The sequence below is a fragment of the Haliotis rubra genome, unplaced genomic scaffold, assembly GCF_003918875.1.
Source record: "Haliotis rubra isolate DU_JTF1 unplaced genomic scaffold, ASM391887v1 Scf108, whole genome shotgun sequence".
NCBI lineage: Eukaryota > Metazoa > Mollusca > Gastropoda > Lepetellida > Haliotidae > Haliotis > Haliotis rubra.
In genome coordinates this window covers 207,728-225,846 of record NW_025764981.1, presented here as the reverse complement: position 1 = coordinate 225,846, position 18,119 = coordinate 207,728, and the positions used below count along the sequence as shown (strand labels likewise).

At 38.8% G+C, this 18,119-nt stretch overlaps 1 protein-coding gene across 1 annotated transcript; it reads right to left on the bottom strand.

The window, feature by feature from the left end:
* Positions 1–1,255: 1,255 nt before the first annotated feature.
* On the bottom strand, positions 1,256–12,252 carry LOC124280987. The gene is made up of 6 exons (XM_046716998.1): positions 12,091–12,252; positions 11,837–11,912; positions 7,271–7,405; positions 6,090–6,251; positions 2,608–2,739; positions 1,256–1,514 (listed from the first exon to the last, which is right to left on the bottom strand). The coding sequence occupies exons 2-6, from the start codon at positions 11,904–11,906 to the stop codon at positions 1,369–1,371; spliced, it is 645 nt and encodes a 214-aa protein (XP_046572954.1). The 5' UTR covers positions 11,907–11,912; positions 12,091–12,252; the 3' UTR covers positions 1,256–1,368.
* Positions 12,253–18,119: the final 5,867 nt, after the last annotated feature.

Here is an 18,119-nt window from a genome sequence, read left to right as displayed (position 1 = left end):
AATTGCAATATACTGCAAGAAGTTTTTTTAACAAAAAATACTTATAATCGAGTTAATGCTTAATTTATAAAGCAGAAATACAAGAAAATTACTGTGCTTGATTAAGCTTTAATAAAAACTTTTAATCATGACAATATAAAAATGTAAATGATATTTGGCACAAATGAAACAATGAAAAGAACAATTTAACATTAACACAGTGGTTCAAAATGCTGCCATACTGAAGCCTTTGCCCTAGTATTTGGCAACAATATAGATAGTTCGTTGTTGACGGTCGCCATTTTACAACGGAAATATCCGAAGATTTCCCTGTGCTACGAAGTTTTCCGAATGCATTTTAAAAATACCGTTTTTCGATCAGCGTATCGCAATAGGTATCGTTTTCATGTCTGAACCGGTAAATACCGGTAAACAGTTTATTTTACGCTGCCCTACCTGCAAGCCACAAAGATGTCAAAACATCTCACACATCGCACCCAAATACGATGTTGCCAGCGCAATATATGTGTACTTACTTTTGTATGTCCGTTTAGTATCAAATGTTGTGCAGTCATGTTCGCGGACATCAACACTCATAACGTTGAAAACATAATTTAATCATCAAGCAACGTTTGGCTATATTATTGCGCAAGCAGGCAATACTTAGTGCACACAACACTACCACATTTAGTGTCCCCTCTGTGAATAGAATTGTGTTCGACAGACACTGAATCAATTATTGACACAAGTCAGCCAGTACAGATCGGACATGACTGGATTGGATTGGATGTTGTTTAACGCCGCACTCAGCAATATTCCAGCTATATGGCGGCGGTCTGTAAATAATCGAGTCTGGACCAGACAATCCTGTGATCAGCATGAGCATCGATCTACGCAATTGGGATACGATGACATCTGTCAACCAAGTCAGCAAGTCTGACTACCTGATCCCGTTAGTTGCCTTTTACGACAAGCATGGTTGCTGAAGACTAATTCTAACCCGGATCTTCACGGGTCGAGGAAGGAAGAATGGCTGTATGATACATCTATGTGTTATAATTATGGCCTCTCTTCAAGAGGCACGAAGTAAAACCAAAACTTCATGACATTGTTGTTGAAAAAAATATAATTTGAAGGGGACGTTATGGTTGTCGTGATAGTATTCTATTAAGTAGCAGTGGTCTCCAAATTACTGTAATGGAAGTGATATTTACATAGAAAAATCGCTTCATTTCAATTTCCCGAGAGACGAGAAATATGTACATAACACTAGTAATGTGTTTTTATATCATTTATTCATTTTATTATGTACAAAAACGACAACAAATTTAACTGCGACCTGTTGATTTTGTGAACACATTACTGAAACCAGTTCTTCATCCACGCCTTTCAGCGCCTGTGAATCGGGATATCACATTTACAAGTAGCGGAATTAAACAATGACCCTTGGGCACACCTCATTCTCACCCATGTAGAGCCAACTGTATTTTGTTCAAAGTAATGCCCAAGCCGATCAAGTCTTCTTTTGTCACAATCTGCAAGAAAGAGCGGTTCAATGAAACAACGGCGAAGAGGACATTCGTGTTTAAAAGTCTTATTGTTCGGAGTCTTATCGGGCTGGCATAGCTAAGGGACGGATCCCTGTGTCGAGTTAGTTTTTGTTTGTTTGTTGGATCTTTAATGCTGCACTCAGGAACATTCCAGCTATATGACGGCGTATAAGACAATTATTATGGATGTCAACTTCTTCTTTATTGTATACACAACGTTTCTGGGCTAATAGCTATTATCAACTTCTTCTTTATTGTATACACAACGTTTCTGGGTTAATAGCTATTAGCCCAGAAACGTTGTGTATACAATAAAGAAGAAGTTGACAAACGTTGTGTATACAATAAAGAAGAAGTTGACATCCATAATATTTTGTCTTATACTTGCATACCAACTTCTATGTGCATCTCAAGAACCTTATATGACGGCGGTCTGTAAATAATCGAGTCTGGACCAGTCAGTCAGTGATTGGCATTATGAGCATCCATCTACACAGTTTGGATGCAATGGCATGTGTCAACCAAGTCAACGAGCCTAAGCACCCGACCCCGTTAGTCGCCTCTTACGACAAGCATGAATTGTTGAAGCCGAATTCTAACCCGGATCTTTACGGATTCGTGTAGGCTACGAGTGTGAGTAAGTCAACGCTGTTGGCGCCAGAGATTCCAGCTGAATAGAGGAAGGAATATGAAGACTTAGATTAAACCTTTCACATGACGAACCTGCGTAATAATTTAACTCACAGAACCTGACCATACCACCGATTTCATTGTGGTACCGAGGACTTGTTCTTACCCAGATCACCATAGGACTCATGAATGATGGAAGAAGGTCGCTGAGCCTCAATTTCAATGCCAAGTGTCATTTAAATCTTTGACTTACTTCAGTTAATGCACTAATGCTAAAAATGCTGGATATGAAATCAGATACAATTACATGTAGGATCTGGAACTGCATAACATTCCGTGTCCCCCGCCGTGATAAAATCGGAGTAAAAGCTCACTCACACATGTGATGTATTCATGTTTTAAGTGCCTATTAAAAAGACCATATTTTCATATAAGCCATATTACTCACGATTTGGTCGCGAAACACAAGCGCAGTCCTGAGGGTTGTAGATGAGACTGTCTGGACATGTCAGCACGTTCTCCTGCTTGTTAATAACCAGCCGGAAGTCAGTCAGGTTCGACGTCTCTTCTATGTAACATTCTGTGGGCAGTAACATCAGTTGTTAAATGCATACAACCTTCTAAACCAATTATTTGTTTTCCAGCAAAATGGCTGTAAATAATCGAGTTTGGATTAGACAATCCATTGATCGACATCATGATCATCAATTTATGCAATTGGGATACGATGACATTTGTCCACCAAGCCTGACCACCCGATCCCGTAGTCGCCTTTTACGACAAGCATGGTTGCTGAAGACAAATTCTAACCCGGATCTTCACGGGTCAAGAAAGGACGAATGGCTGACTATGATACGATCTACTAGTATGTGTTATCCTTATGGCCTTTCTTTCAGAGGCACGAAGTAAAACCAAGCGTCCATGTTGTTGAAAGAAATTAAAAGACTCTGACAGCTTTTGCGAATGGATGCGTCCAGAAAGAGCCGGAACCACAATATCGACAAGACAGTATCGTTCTCGAATCTTTCTCAATGCCCCCAAAACACGACTCCACTAAACGTTGTGGAAGCAATCAACTAATTGGACAGACGATGTAAATGGCATACAATTAGAAAACACATTTTATGGGATATAAAGATTTACACCTATTCAAACAATTCACGCAATTCATTTTGCCATCTTTTTCTATGTGATGTGTAACCAAATTACATTGAAATACAACAAACTACGGGAACTTTTAAGAAACACTTATTTTAGTTCGTTATAACAGACCTGTGAAGATCCGGGGTAGAATAAGTCTTCAGCAACCCATGCTTGCTACAAAAGGCGACTATGCTTGTTGTAAGAGGCGACTAACGGGATCGGGTGGTCAGTCTCGCTGACTTGAGTGACACATGTCATCGGTTCCCCATAGCGTAGATCAATGCTCATGCTGTTGACCACTGGATTGTCTGGTCCAGACTCGATTATTTACAGACCGCCGCCATATAGCTGGAATATTGCTGAGTGCGGCGTAAAACTAAACTCGTTCACTCGTTATAATAGTAGTTCGACTTAAATGTACAGCAACTGATCGGGACCGAAAAAAATAGTTCGTTATATCCTGCAGTTCGTTTTATAAGTAATTTACCTTAATACGTATTCAAAGCACCGAGATTGTGTAAGCTCTAATATGAATTCTTAGTGCTTGCTTCGATTTTACAGAGATCCGAGAACATCAAAATGCAGGTCACATCAGAATGAACTTTATGGGATTGTATAGTCGGATAGGGGCGGTGGGTTAGCCTAGTGGTTAAAGCGTTGGCTCCTCACGCCGAAAACCCGTGTTCGATTCCCCACATGGGTACAATGTGTGACGCCCATTTCTAGTGTCCCCTGCCGTGATGTTGCTGGAATATTGCTAAAAGCAGCGTAAAACCATACTCAGTCAGTCAGTATAGTAGGGCTTCCACGGGTAGTCGAGTACTCGAGGACGAGTCGGGTTCAGCTGGACTCGAGTCCATTTTCAAGGACTCGAGGACTCGAAAAGGGGAGATAACTCAAATTATTTGACGTTGACAGACTGTCTGCCATGTGCTAAGCACGAGCGGCCGTTAACGTCTAATATTAAGATAAGATGTAACTTTATTATCCCGGAGGAATTTCTTATACATCCAAACTGTCTCAAAATGAATATATACACAGTTCACAAAATATACACAATAATTTAATTGCTATTTACAAAAAAACCTGACATGATATAATTCAATTAACCACATAGGTAAATATATCAACTATCAAATCTCATTTTAGCTGCCTTTTTGACAATCTGGCGCTCATAGATAAAGGGAATATACTCGAAAGACACTCCAGAAACTTTGCAAGCAGTATTAACAATTTTGAAAAGTTTGTTTTTGTTGCAATGAGACAGATCCCCATACCAACATAGAAAATTGTAGGTCAACACACGGTCATTACGGTTTTGTCAATGCCTTGACGATAATAATGTTCAGAATCAGAAATTAGGTTAGTAACAGTGGCGTCATCTGCGAATTTCACAGTAAACAAGTCATATATTGACAAGTAACAGTCATTGGTATACAAAACGAAGAGTACGGATGAAGGAACACAGCCATGTGGAGCTCCAGTAGAGGTTAAGAGAAAAGAAGATTGATAGCCATTGACACTGACATACTGAGTTCTATGTACCCTGAATTCTTTAACCCATCAGATAATGTTTTCATTAACACCTAGATTAAATAGTTTACTCCTCACACGGTGTGCCTGTATGGTATTAGTTGTTACAAGTCTGCAGATGAGAGTAAATATTATACATCGTTTTAGATTTCACTTTTTAAAATGATTAGGTAACTATCTTGACAATTGATAGACAAGAAAGATAAAAAAATCAAATGTATGGCGTATCTTGATCTGGATTGTGAAAAGAGCAAAATAACCAAATGCCGGCTGTGCGGTATATCACTGCTTTTTGCAGGCAGTACAAGAAGTACGAAGAAAAACATATTTGTCAAGTAAACATCCAAATACTGATTCTGACCAATAGGAAATGTTAGTCACATGACGATATGAAGTCGGAAAGAAGTAAGTGTTCACTTGTGTGATCGGAACACAACATGGTTTACGCTATGGTTCGCTTGAAAGGTATGAATTTCGAGTACTCGGGTCCTAGTCGAGTCTTACCCCTCGAGTACCCGAGTCCCAAAAAATGGACTCGTTGAAGCCCTACAGTATAGTCGGAAACTCAATCCTATAGTGGGTTGGTACATACAAAGTATCCGATGTAGACAACAGGTTAGAAATAGTTTCGACAAGACTGGTAAAGGCACTTGGGCCAAATGCATTGACGAAAGTGAGACCGAAATCGAAGCTTTATATATATTGGGAAAAAGACATTAAATCATGCAAACGTCAGTCAGCTTGTTATTTCAGTTGACATTGACAATGAAAATATTCCAGACTAGACGTTCGGAGACTAGCCCTGTGTTCCGGGAATAACCTTTACACTGGTCTGTTTATTGTGCATACCCCGTTGTTACAACGGTCATTAAAACACCAACATGATTGTTTGCTAAACAACTTCCCCTTCTTCGTGACAATTTCTGAAATTATGGTGACGATTTGCTATGGACAAATGACTAACTTTTAGACGATTTGTTGCTTTCGCTTGCATTGTTAATTCGCCATTACATCGGTACAATTTTACAGCAATAGTTCTAACGTAGGAGGGGTGGTGGGGTAGCCTAGTTTTGAAAGCGTTCGCTCGTCACGCCGAAGACTCGGGTTCGAGCCTTCAGATGGGTACAATGTGTGAAGCCCAGTTCTGGTGTCCCCCGCCGTGATATTGCTGGAATATTGCTAAAAGCGGCGTAACGCTCAATTACTCACTCACTCAGGATACCCATGTTTCCCAATTGATCAAATATATATTACCAACGTTTCTTTGGTCTCTGGGAATGCTGGTACTGAAGCCACAAATGCATATTTCCCTGATGAATATCAGACCGAGAGGGCAGGTGAGGGTCTCCCAGTTCCCTGCCATTGTCCTCTGCTCGAAGACTGTGCCATCGCGGCTCAGAGGACGCTTGTCGCATTCTGTCAAGTGAAAGTAACATTCAAAGGAATAGCCGAAGATAAATTGTGATGTGCTTTGGGTTGTGGACTGGGACACGAAGTCACAATTCCAGTGCTGCAGTAACACATCTGTTTGTTTGTTTGTTTGTTTGTTTGTTTGTTGCTTAACGCCACACAGAAATATTCCAGCTAGATGCCAGTCGTCTAGAAATAATGGTGCCAGACAGGCCATTGATTGATGTCATGAAGATTATTCAACAAAGATTAGATCGCATGCATGAAACCAAGTCATCGAGGCGGACGACCCGATAAGTGAGTGAGTGTGTGAGTTAACATTTAAAGTCATATCGGCAATATTTCTGCCATATCATGACTAGAAAGGATACCTATTAATAAAGGCCAATTTAGATTAAAAAGATAATGAAAGACAGTAAATTCACTATATATCACGGAATTTCTGTTTAAAACTAGTACGTAACCATACAAATATAGCACTCTGAACAACAATACTATATAAAAACGGGCTATTGATCGCAAACAACTGAAAGTAGATCACCATACCAGAGACCATCGGACTTACACTGTGTTTGCTACCAGCACGGTCTCGAGCTGGATTTAAACCATCCCTTCAGGTGTTAGCGACTGTATGCAAGGTTCACCATTGATCAAGTTAGTCGCCTCTTGTGACAAGCACCGATTGGATTGATATATGGAATTCCCATATTTAGGTGATTAATATCATAAATGTCTTCCATCATTTGTAAAATTAGTTCAACATCTAAGAAGAAGAAGAAAGAAGAAGATAATGTCCAAGATATTTTTATGGATTAAACTTCTTTTTAAAAAAAAAAAAAAAAAAAAAAAAAAAAAAGTTAATCCATAAAAATATCTTGGACATCAATGTACAACTTCTAAATGCCACTGAAAGACATCGAAGAAGATAATGTTTTGTAAGATTCGAAAGGACATAACAAAACAAAAATGAAAACCATAAAACTAAAGATGGCGCTAGTCTGACCCACTGGCTAAACAATACCTACCATCATGGATTTCTTGACAGTTACATCTGTCTGCTTTGAACACTTCCAAGCCATCGCACATGAGAACTCGTTCCACCCCACCATAATGCAACACAAACTCCCGTGCATTCAGTGGGCTTCCAACAATATAACATTCTGAAAAATTACAAAATAAGATACAGTACAACTGAATCCAAACGAGTATAGTGGATTCTTTCTTATTGAATGATATTAGACGTACAACATATTTCAACCTACCTCATCAAAGCATGTATTTGGCGCGGTTTTGTTCGCGTAACTAAACAGTATATACTCAATACTTTACTGAGAAAGCATGATCCCAAATACACCATGAATGTCAGAGTAGTCCAAACTTTGGGATGACAACGTCTTTGATGAATTATTATGGTGACGGTTTTGGCGTTGGACCTGGCTTGAAAACGATATACAGATATCCACCAACACGTCGTTTTACAGCCATAGTTTAGCAATTATTGTCTACACATTATGTCCTCCGACAAGAAGAAATATCTATCGAACTATTTATAGTTACAGGAAAGGTATGATTCGACGAGGATAAAATACATTGTTCACAGTCGTAATGAAAGGAGAAAAAACGTGGCTAATAGCAGTAACGGAAAGGGAAAATACGCTGTTAGTAGCCGTAAAGGAACGAGAAAATACATTGTTAATGGCCGCAATGAAAGAAGAAAAAATGTGGCTAATGGCCGTAATGGAAGGGGGAAAAACGTTATTAATGGCCGTAATGGAAGGAGAAAATTCGTTGTTAATGGCCGTAATGGAAGGAGAAAAAACGTGGCTAATGGCTGTAATGGAAGGAGAAAATTCGTTGTTAATGGCCGTAATGAAAGGAGAAAAAACGTGGCTAATGGCCGTAATGGAAGGGGAAAATACGTTTTTAATGGCCGTAATGGAAGGGGAAAATACGTTGTCAATGGCCGTAATGGAAGGAGAAAATACGTTGTTGATGGCCGTAATGGAAGGGGAAAATACGTTATTAATGGCCGTAATGGAAGGGGAAAATACGTTGTCAATGGCCGTAATGGAAGGAGAAAATACGTTGTTGATGGCCGTAATAGAAGGAGAAAATTCGTTGTTAATGGCCGTAATGAAAGGAGAAAAAACGTGGCTAATGGCCGTAATGGAAGGGGAAAATACGTTTTTAATGGCCGTAATGGAAGGGGAAAATACGTTGTCAATGGCCGTAATGGAAGGAGAAAATACGTTGTTGATGGCCGTAATGGAAGGGGAAAATACGTTATTAATGGCCGTAATGGAAGGGGAAAATACGTTGTCAATGGCCGTAATGGAAGGAGAAAATACGTTGTTGATGGCCGTAATGGAAGGGGAAAATACGTTATTAATGGCCGTAATGGAAGGGGAAAATACGTTGTCAATGGCCGTAATGGAAGGAGAAAATACGTTGTTGATGGCCGTAATGGAAGGGGAAAATACGTTATTAATGGCCGTAATGGAAGGGGAAAATACGTTGTCAATGGCCGTAATGGAAGGGAAAATACGTTTTAATGGCCGTAATGGAAGGGAAAATACGTTTTAATGGCCGTAATGGAAGGGGAAAATACGTTGTCAATGGCCGTAATGGAAGGGGAAAATACGTTTTTAATGGCAGTAATGGAAGGGGAAAATACGTTATTAATGGCCGTAATGGAAGGGGAAAATACGTTGTCAATGGCCGTAATGGAAGGAGAAAATACGTTGTTGATGGCCGTAATGAAAGGAGAAAAAACGTGGCTAATGGCCGTAATGGAAGGAAAAATACGCTGTTAGTAGCCGTAAAGGAACGAGAAAATACGTTGTTAATGGCCGCAATGAAAGCCGTAATGGAAGGAAGGAAAAACGTTATTAATGGCCGTAATGGAAGGAGAAAATTCGTTGTTAATGGCCGTAATGGAAGGATAAAAAACGTGGCTAATGGCCGTAATGGAAGGAGAAAATTCGTTGTTAATGGCCGTAATGGAAGGGGAAAATACGTTGTTAATGGCCGTAATGGAAGGGGAAAATACGTTTTTAATGGCCGTAATGGAAGGGGAAAATACGTTGTTAATGGCCGTAATGGAAGGGGAAAATACGTTGTTAATGGCCGTAATGGAAGGGGAAATACGTTGTTGATGGCCGTAATGGAAGGAGAAAATACGTAGTTAATGGCCGTAATGGTATGTTCATTTCATCTTCTAACAGTAAGTACAACAGCTGAAATATAGCTTTGAAAATCAATTACATAACAATTAAGAAATTTCAGGAAGTACAAGCGTGACATGCATGAAAACATCAAAGACGCCAGGCAGTAAATTAACAACAACAAAAACTTTGAAAAGAGTAAGAGATTCTTATTATTGCTTAATGAGTCAATGGTTCAACACTAGTATGTTGTCATTGTTTATATGAGGTCAACAACTGGTATACAACACCTGGGAAGTAAGGAAACTGATTACGATATTACTTCTATTCAGTTTGGTTTGCAAACAATTAGATTTAGATATTGATTTAAAAAACAACAAGGTTTAAATCTCCTTATATACTACTCACACTTTGCTAAGGATCACAAAAAATCACAACTTTACTTACACGTATATTTATAATTTGAAATTATATCCATTTAAAACTGGATAAATAATAATATGGTAACCCCTCTTTAGGCAGACAGTCACTTTTATCTAACCTTATCCACTTGATACATGAGTAACCATAAAAAAGTTTTTCATGGCACCAATCAACCATTTTGCAAATCATGGAACGAGTCGTTGACAGGTACACAACACCCGTACCTGTCAATAGCAGGTATGGGATCCACAAGATGAAATAACATACTGAAACCTAGGATCCATGCTTACAATAAGCTTAGATATTTAAACCAAATTTGATCCCACATCCCAAAGTGTGAATAGTATATGTTCATTTGGCCTATCAAACAAGGAAAACTGTAATCGACGAAATATCATAACGTACAGCAATAACACGGTATGTTACAGCAAAAATGTTTCCCTTGCGTTATAAATACTGATAACTGTAAAAAAAACATAACATTTTTCAGAGCTCCTGTCATCAGTCCTCGCTGACCTCACTCGTCACTGCATGTCAGAGGAATGAACGTGTGTCCCAAAGTCAAAGTCGAACAAGAAATACATCGCTCTGATTGGCTGAATCATACATACTTGATGTTGTGGATGGGCTTACTTGAAGAGACCTGCAATATGACGTCATGGAATTCCCCTTTGTAATGTCATCCCCAGCGTGTCGAAAATAGGCCACATCGGACTTAAAACTAGTTTTTTCACTTAACGCATTGTACAATGTATAGGTACAGTCGTTACAGCGCTGTTACTAACATTTAACCAGGTATCATGTAAACGGTATTCATTCTTGGAAATTCCAGTTGTATATACAGAAAGTATAGGGTATTTTGGCATACAGTGGGAACGCATTACATGTATAAACTTTAACTAGAGTTGCAGGAAAACCAAGATGGGACGATTTGAACGCTTGGTTAGTAACCCACAACTCATCCCCCTTGTGATAAAATATACGAATATAATAATTAATAAGAAGAATTCAACCAACTGAGTGTAACGTTAATATCTAAGAAAATTCACCATGCGAGAATTACTGTGAGGTATTCTCTTTTTCTCACGCTAAACCTTCTCATGACTCTCAATTCCTCCCTCAGCAAAACCAATATTGGGGTATACTAATGGTGAGGTGGATACCTTGGAACGTTGTCGAACTAAATATATATTCAATGTACCATGCACTCAGAATCAGACATCCAAATTTTGTAACAGCTACATTGGAGTCCAATGTCTTCCGAGGTTTCACTCACACATTAATAGATCATTCCTTGTAGCATAGTCTAACCACGTATAACCATGCTTCCGGTGACCCACAAAGACCTCGTGTCAGCTGCCTATACATACAACAAGAACAACGTCCATTTAAAAGTTAAATTGTGGTAATAACATCCGAAATAGAAACGACACTTTTATGTGAAAAACATGCTTGAAACTGACAGTGATTTAAAGCTATTCGGATGTCTTTCCGCCACGGTTTCAACCAGCTTTATCGTAGGTACATGGCAGATGCGACATCTTTATGTCGGAGGCATTATGTCATACCTCGTGAAACGTGATGACAAGACATAACTTATAAATGTCCATGCATGAAACAGTGCTTCCTTACCATATGTTGCCCAAGAGACATAGTACTTGTAACAAACCATGTTTTTGCTTTTAATATCTCATTCTCAATGATAGAAAATATATGTGTAAGTAAAACAATATGAACTCATTTTCATTATGGACAATCGTTATTCCTCTTTGCGCGATATGCCAAATGACTGAACAAATGTTGAAATTCTGATCACCGCGATTGAAGTGTGTTATACGGGATTTTTTAAATCATAGAATTAAGAATAAAATATCTGCACACAAAAATTACAATTACGAAAAGCAACAAGGCCAATTCATTACTTTGCATCTGGAGAACTCCTTGGCCGCAGAAAGGACGGTATAAATCATAATTCGTATTTACGTTATTGCCTCACTCACTTACTCTCACAATGGACGAGGCAGGAACTGGCGATAATCCCAGCAATCACCCCCAACAAGCTGCGGAAAACCATGATGATCTACAAAGCAAAACAAAATCCATGAACAAAATGTAACGGAATGAAAATAGTAGTCGTGTGTCTAATGAGACTTTACGCTATTACCTATGGGTGAGATCAAAATTTTATTAGTTTACTTGTGTGTGAATAAATCAATTCCTACACACATTATACAAATGTGACAAAAACTACAACTCACCTGAATGTTGTCAGTATTGATGGAAGTCGCCCTATTCTGCTGCCAATGCTTATTATACAAGGAAAGGAAGATACATGTCCACCCAAAGTCATGGAAGATGTGGAACAGGCTGCACGCGTCAAGCACGATCCTGGCATCTGCATGCTTCCCCTGGCAACATGTATTACATATAATGTAACTACTTCTAGAATGTCATTTATTTTTCCAAGCATTTATTGTTTACGTTGTATCTTCTGTCGACAGAAGAACGTGAAAGGAAAGGTCAACAAGACAATTTTAGTATTTATGTCAGTTCAAGAAATGTTATTTTTTTGCTTTATTTTGGGAAAAATATGTTTTTATTTATTATGTACATTAAACGTGTTGGCCTTAGGGTGTCTATTCTGTAAATACGTGGCAAAATGTATTTCACACATCAGAGTCACTGGTTTAATCGAAATTAAACCGTCCCAATTTGTTAAATCATTCAGAAAATCCTGTCATCGCGATACACAACACACACATAATGAATCACGTGCCCACATTATCTTTCGATGTCGTCATCGGAGGAACGACATTTTTAAAAATTTCTGACATGTTGCTACGAAATATAATTGCATTTCTCTGCCCATCAACTCCCGGTGACACATCTGTAGAATGCATGTAGATCCTATAGAGCATAAATGACTCGTTGCAATGAATATCTATGTATATTCTTAACGTCACCAGTATTGTCGAATTGCAACTATAGGTATTACTTCTTTTTATAATTTATCCAATACCTTGTTTGAAAATGTGAGCTAGGTCAGCCCGTCTTTGCAACGACTTCACAAAATATTTCAACGATGTATTGGGGCGTCACCCAAAGTATGGACCAATATTCGTATATGTTGGTTAGACAATGAGAGCAGATAAAACTACACTCAGAGGTAAAAGTTGAGAATGATTTATTTATTCGAGCCAAAGAAAGCGTTAAAATGGGCGAAGAAACGCAACTAGTCAGTTGTTCGAATTGCACGAAATTGGCAACAAGCATGACATATTCGTGAACAGTGACCAGCAATGTTCACTTTGAAAGGTTAGATGAACATTATATTGGAGCACCTGCAGGGGAACACGGTATTGGAGACGAGGTCTTTTCTCTGATGAGTGGCGTTCCTTGTCTACATGATCACAGGTGCACGTCAAATCAGGTCATGTGCTGTGGGTCAGTTTGGAGATAGGGGCGTGATGACCTGGCTGTGATAACAGCTGCCAGCAATATAGCATATTTTCTCCGGTTCTTGATAGTGCGTCGAAACGTTTGACCAAATCAGAAACAGATTCTGCTAAATCAGATATAGAACGACTGTTCCTGAATTGATGCCGTAAGATTAAATAGTTTAAGTAACGTTATGGGACATAAATCAGTTCCCAAAGGATCATACAACCTTTCAAATTTCAGGAATTACCAACCACTTCCTTTTCCTCATCTTGGTTGTTCAGTTTTAGGAACCCTCGGAAAACGTGGACTAATGCTTATTGCTGTACGTCATCTAATCACAGGGGACTCTGTCATATAATGTTTTTTTGTCCAACATGGACCAAAATGCAGTGACTAGCCTACGTGTCAGTGTCACTGGGAGAATGCAAAGACTGAAAACCAAGAAACCCGCCCCTTCTCAGTCACCTGTTATCCAAAGTCTGGTTTCTCTACATGGAACGTTCGTAGTTAGTGGAAATAACATGACTATTCAATTTAAGCATCAGTATTAACTGCTTGATCAAAGAACTTTCATCAGTACCATCAACTTTTAGCTTGACTCTAAACCCTGATGACGTGTCCATTACTCTTTTTGGACTCCAAAGGGAGACATATTGCTAGGTACGGCAAATCACTACCTCAAAGATTACCCATGATCCTCAACACTATCAAGAAAGGACTATATATTCACAGAAGGCATTTGAGACAAAGGGGATTTAATACATATCGATTATCCAAACCTGAAAGGATTTACTCGCAATTTCAGTGGGGAACTGGCTTCATTTCCGTGACAACATTTGATTTTTCAACTTTTTACACCACTACCCCAAATGACAAACGTGAGGGAAAACTGCATTTCTTGATCCATGGCACAATTGTTAGCGTAGATAAAGTTACACATTGTTCTTCAGGACAATTTTTCAACAATGAAAGCAAATGCCATCTGAGATGTACTGTAGTACTTGTCATCTTCCTTAGTGAAAACATACACGAATGGGTATCCCCATAGGCACACGCTATGCTCTCCTACTTGTGGAACTGTTTATGCATATGTATATTTTTTCTTGGGTAGGCAAAATCGGAAGAAGTAAAAATAATCAACTTACGTATATCGGAGATCTGTTATGGTTAAATGACAATCGAACAAACAATTCCCTTTTAATGATTTACACACCTGAACTAAACTAAAAGGAGGTGAATTAGAACGTTTCATGTGTTTCATATTTAGATGTTTGCATAAATGTTCAGGGTGACAAAACAACTTTCAATATGGCTGTATGAGAAGAGGGATGATTTTTAAGTAAACGTTTCCTGTATGTGGAATAATATTGAACGGCTCGAGATTTAGGTGTTCACATTTCACAGCCCGTGGAGGAACACGGCATATGACTCAACAAATAGTGACATTCTCAACTCATTACACCAGTTAATTTCTAAAAGTAACCGCTTTCAGTGATTATCCCCTCTACATATATATTATCCACAAAAAGAAACGCATAGGCATTTTCTATTTTTTTTAATCTATTAATTGCCTATTGTGTTAAAAAAAACCATCAAAATATGTAACAAAAGTGTTGATAACATGTACACAACTGTACAAGTAAAAAATCGACTTGACCTGAAAATGTTGATTTTGATGAGATTTCTTAAAAGGATTAAAAATGCATCGCCATAACGCAACAGAAATCACCTACCAGTTGAAACTGTGCAGAAAAGAGCATGCACTGTCTGGCTATAAACATCCAGATTACTTTCGGAAATCGGCATTTGTCTTGGAGGCGTTAACTAAAATTATCCACTTGGTTGTATAGACATTTCCTTCTTCTAAGCTGATGTAAAATTTCATGTACTAAACTCTATTTGTGGACGAGTTATACATGATTGAAAACACAACATTTCCGCAACAGATTTCTGGGTTGTGCGGTTTTTTTTGGGAATAGTATATATTCAATGTAAGACACATTTTATATAACTTGATTTTCTGCGGCAGCTCATTTCGTTGCTAGGCATAACCAACACCATTACTAACATATTTATTATTCAATCATTTATCTGTTATTTTGTCTCAATATTATTCTTTAGTTGTCAGATTATTTCCAAAATGTATCCAGCTATTGGAACAATGTACTGGAGCGGCGTTTATATAAGGCTCTCGGCTTGTTCGCCTGTCCAGGTTTCTGCTTTGACAAAATAAAAATATTTTTAAACCAACACGGCATATGACTCTTGTGCAGTAGTTGCTTGAGCAAATACAAAAATATAGCATGTTCCAAGTATGTGGCAATCATCAATACCGTAGGATGTATACACTATAACTGTGCCCAGGTCCACAAAAAAATACACAGCTACACAATACCAAACCTACGGAAGCGTAGTAGGGCCACGGTGAAAATTTTTTTTGGTCTTACTATCTCCTACGTAGGACTTAATATCTCCTACGTAGGACTTAGTATCTCCTACGTAGGACTTAGTATCTCCTACGTAGGACTTAGTATCTCCTACGTAGGACTTAGTATCTCCTACGTAGGACTTACTATCTCCTACGTAGGACTTAGTATCTCCTACGTAGGACTTAGTATCTCCTACGTAGGACTTAGTATCTCCTACGTAGGACTTAGTATCTCCTACGTAGGACTTAGTATCTCCTACGTAGGACTTAGTATCTCCTACGTAGGACTTAGTATATCCTACGTAGGACTTAGTATCTCCTACGTAGGACTTAGTATCTCCTACGTAGGACTTAGTATCTCCTACGTAGGACTTAGTATCTCCTACGTAGGGACTTAGTATCTCCTACGTAGGACTTAGTATCTCCTACGTACGTAGGACTTAGTATCTCCTACGTAGGGACTTACTATCTCCTACGTAGGACTTAGTATCTCCTACGTAGGACTTAGTATCTCCTACGTAGGACTTAGTATCTCCTACGTAGGACTTAGTATCTCCTACGTAGGACTTAGTATCTCCTACGTAGGACTTAGTATCTCCTACGTAGGACTTACTATCTCCTACGTAGGACTTAGTATCTCCTACGTAGGACTTAGTATCTCCTACGTAGGACTTAGTATCTCCTACGTAGGACTTACTATCTCCTACGTAGGACTTAGTATCTCCTACGTAGGACTTAGTATCTCCTACGTAGGACTTAGTATCTCCTACGTAGGACTTAGTATCTCCTACGTAGGACTTAGTATCTCCTACGTAGGACTTAGTATCTCCTACGTAGGACTTAGTATCTCCTACGTAGGACTTAGTATCTCCTACGTAGGACTTAGTATCTCCTACGTAGGACTTAGTATCTCCTACGTAGGACTTACTATCTCCTACGTAGGACTTACTATCTCCTACGTAGGACTTACTACCTATATATATTGTTCTATTCATGCTGTATTCATTTGGTGCGGTAATGGAGAAAGCGATTTCTCTATATTTTTCACTGGGATTAGGATACACTGAAATACTGGCGTGTCTAGCGCATATCAACGGAATCATTGTTAGCAGACGTACACTTAAGAGGGTCCTGAAAAGAAAGAGTCTATATCGCCGTGGAAAACATAGTGACATTGTTGACATTGCCCTTTTTTTAACGGAGCAACAGCAGGTTTCTGGGAAATGTTTTGGGTACAAAATGATGCATTTGAAATGTATACAGAATGGACTAGTTGTTACACAGGAGGTTGTGAGGCAGCTCATGCAGATCATCGATCCCCAAGGTGTGAAACTGCGACGTCGTCATCGTCTCCTGAGACGAGAATACTTCAACTATGGACCAAACTTTCTTTGGCATATGGACAGTTATGACAAACTCAAGCCATATGGGATATGCATCAACGGCGCAATCGACGGTTTCTCTCGATATATTGTTTGGTTAGAAGCTCACAAAACAAGCAGTGATCCCAGGCTTATTGCCGGATACTTTTTGCAAGAAGTGAGAAGGCGGAAAGGTTGTCCAACTCGTATTAGAGCGGATAAAGGTACCGAAAATGGTCATGTGAGGGACATGCTGTCATTCTTACGACGTAACGATCAAGATCAATATGCAAATAATTGTTTCTTGGTTGGATCGAGCAATCACAATCAAAGAATTGAACAATGGTGGGGCACTTTACGGAAGATGAATTGTCAGCATTGGATTGATACCTTCGAGATGTTGAAAGGAATTGACCTCTTTGTTGGAGGCTTTCTCGACAAATCCTTGATTCAGTTTTGTTTCATGGACTTGATACAGGTAGTTTTATCTATAATGTCAAACTATGTGTATGTTCTTTTGAAACAATTGTCAATTATGTCCACGATATTGATTTAGCGATTAAACACTTTGAGTAATCCTGACATTATACTGTTTGAAGGGGGGATAGTAACTGTCAAATACGAGCCATGAGCATTTTACCAAAATGTAAAAGCGTAATATTAATGACAACACGTTGTGAAGTATGAAAACCAAGTTGTAAACTGTTTTCTTATTCATTCTAAAGGTAAACTGTTTTTACGGTTTGATATGATGCAATGCATTTCTATAGCGCTGAATTCATCTTAACAGATGATGACTGTCGCATTAATGTTTACCCAATTTCCATCTCAATTCCCGCCTCTGGAGGCGCTCAGAGATAGCATGCCCGTATCAATCACATAATTATGGGTTACCCATTTACAGCTGGGTAGAGTGATATCTTTAAAGTATGTTTTGTCGGAAATAAATGTGTTTGCGTGTCCATCTGAGTCGCTATGTGGGTTAGTTTTTATGTACATGAGCGTGTAGTGCATATATGAGGTAGCGAGAACTCTATGTTGGTCGCAATGTTGAACA

Bases quoted from the DNA above. Each gene is read 5' to 3' on its own strand.
- LOC124280987 (XM_046716998.1), bottom strand. From the start codon at position 11,906: ATGGTTTTCCGCAGCTTGTTGGGGGTGATTGCTGGGATTATCGCCAGT. The intron at 7,406-11,836 runs GTAAGTGAGTGA...GTAATTTTTCAG, and splicing joins CTGCCTCGTCCATTGTGAGA to AATGTTATATTGTTGGAAGC. The intron at 6,252-7,270 runs GTAGGTATTGTT...TTCACTTGACAG, and splicing joins CTGTCAAGAAATCCATGATG to AATGCGACAAGCGTCCTCTG.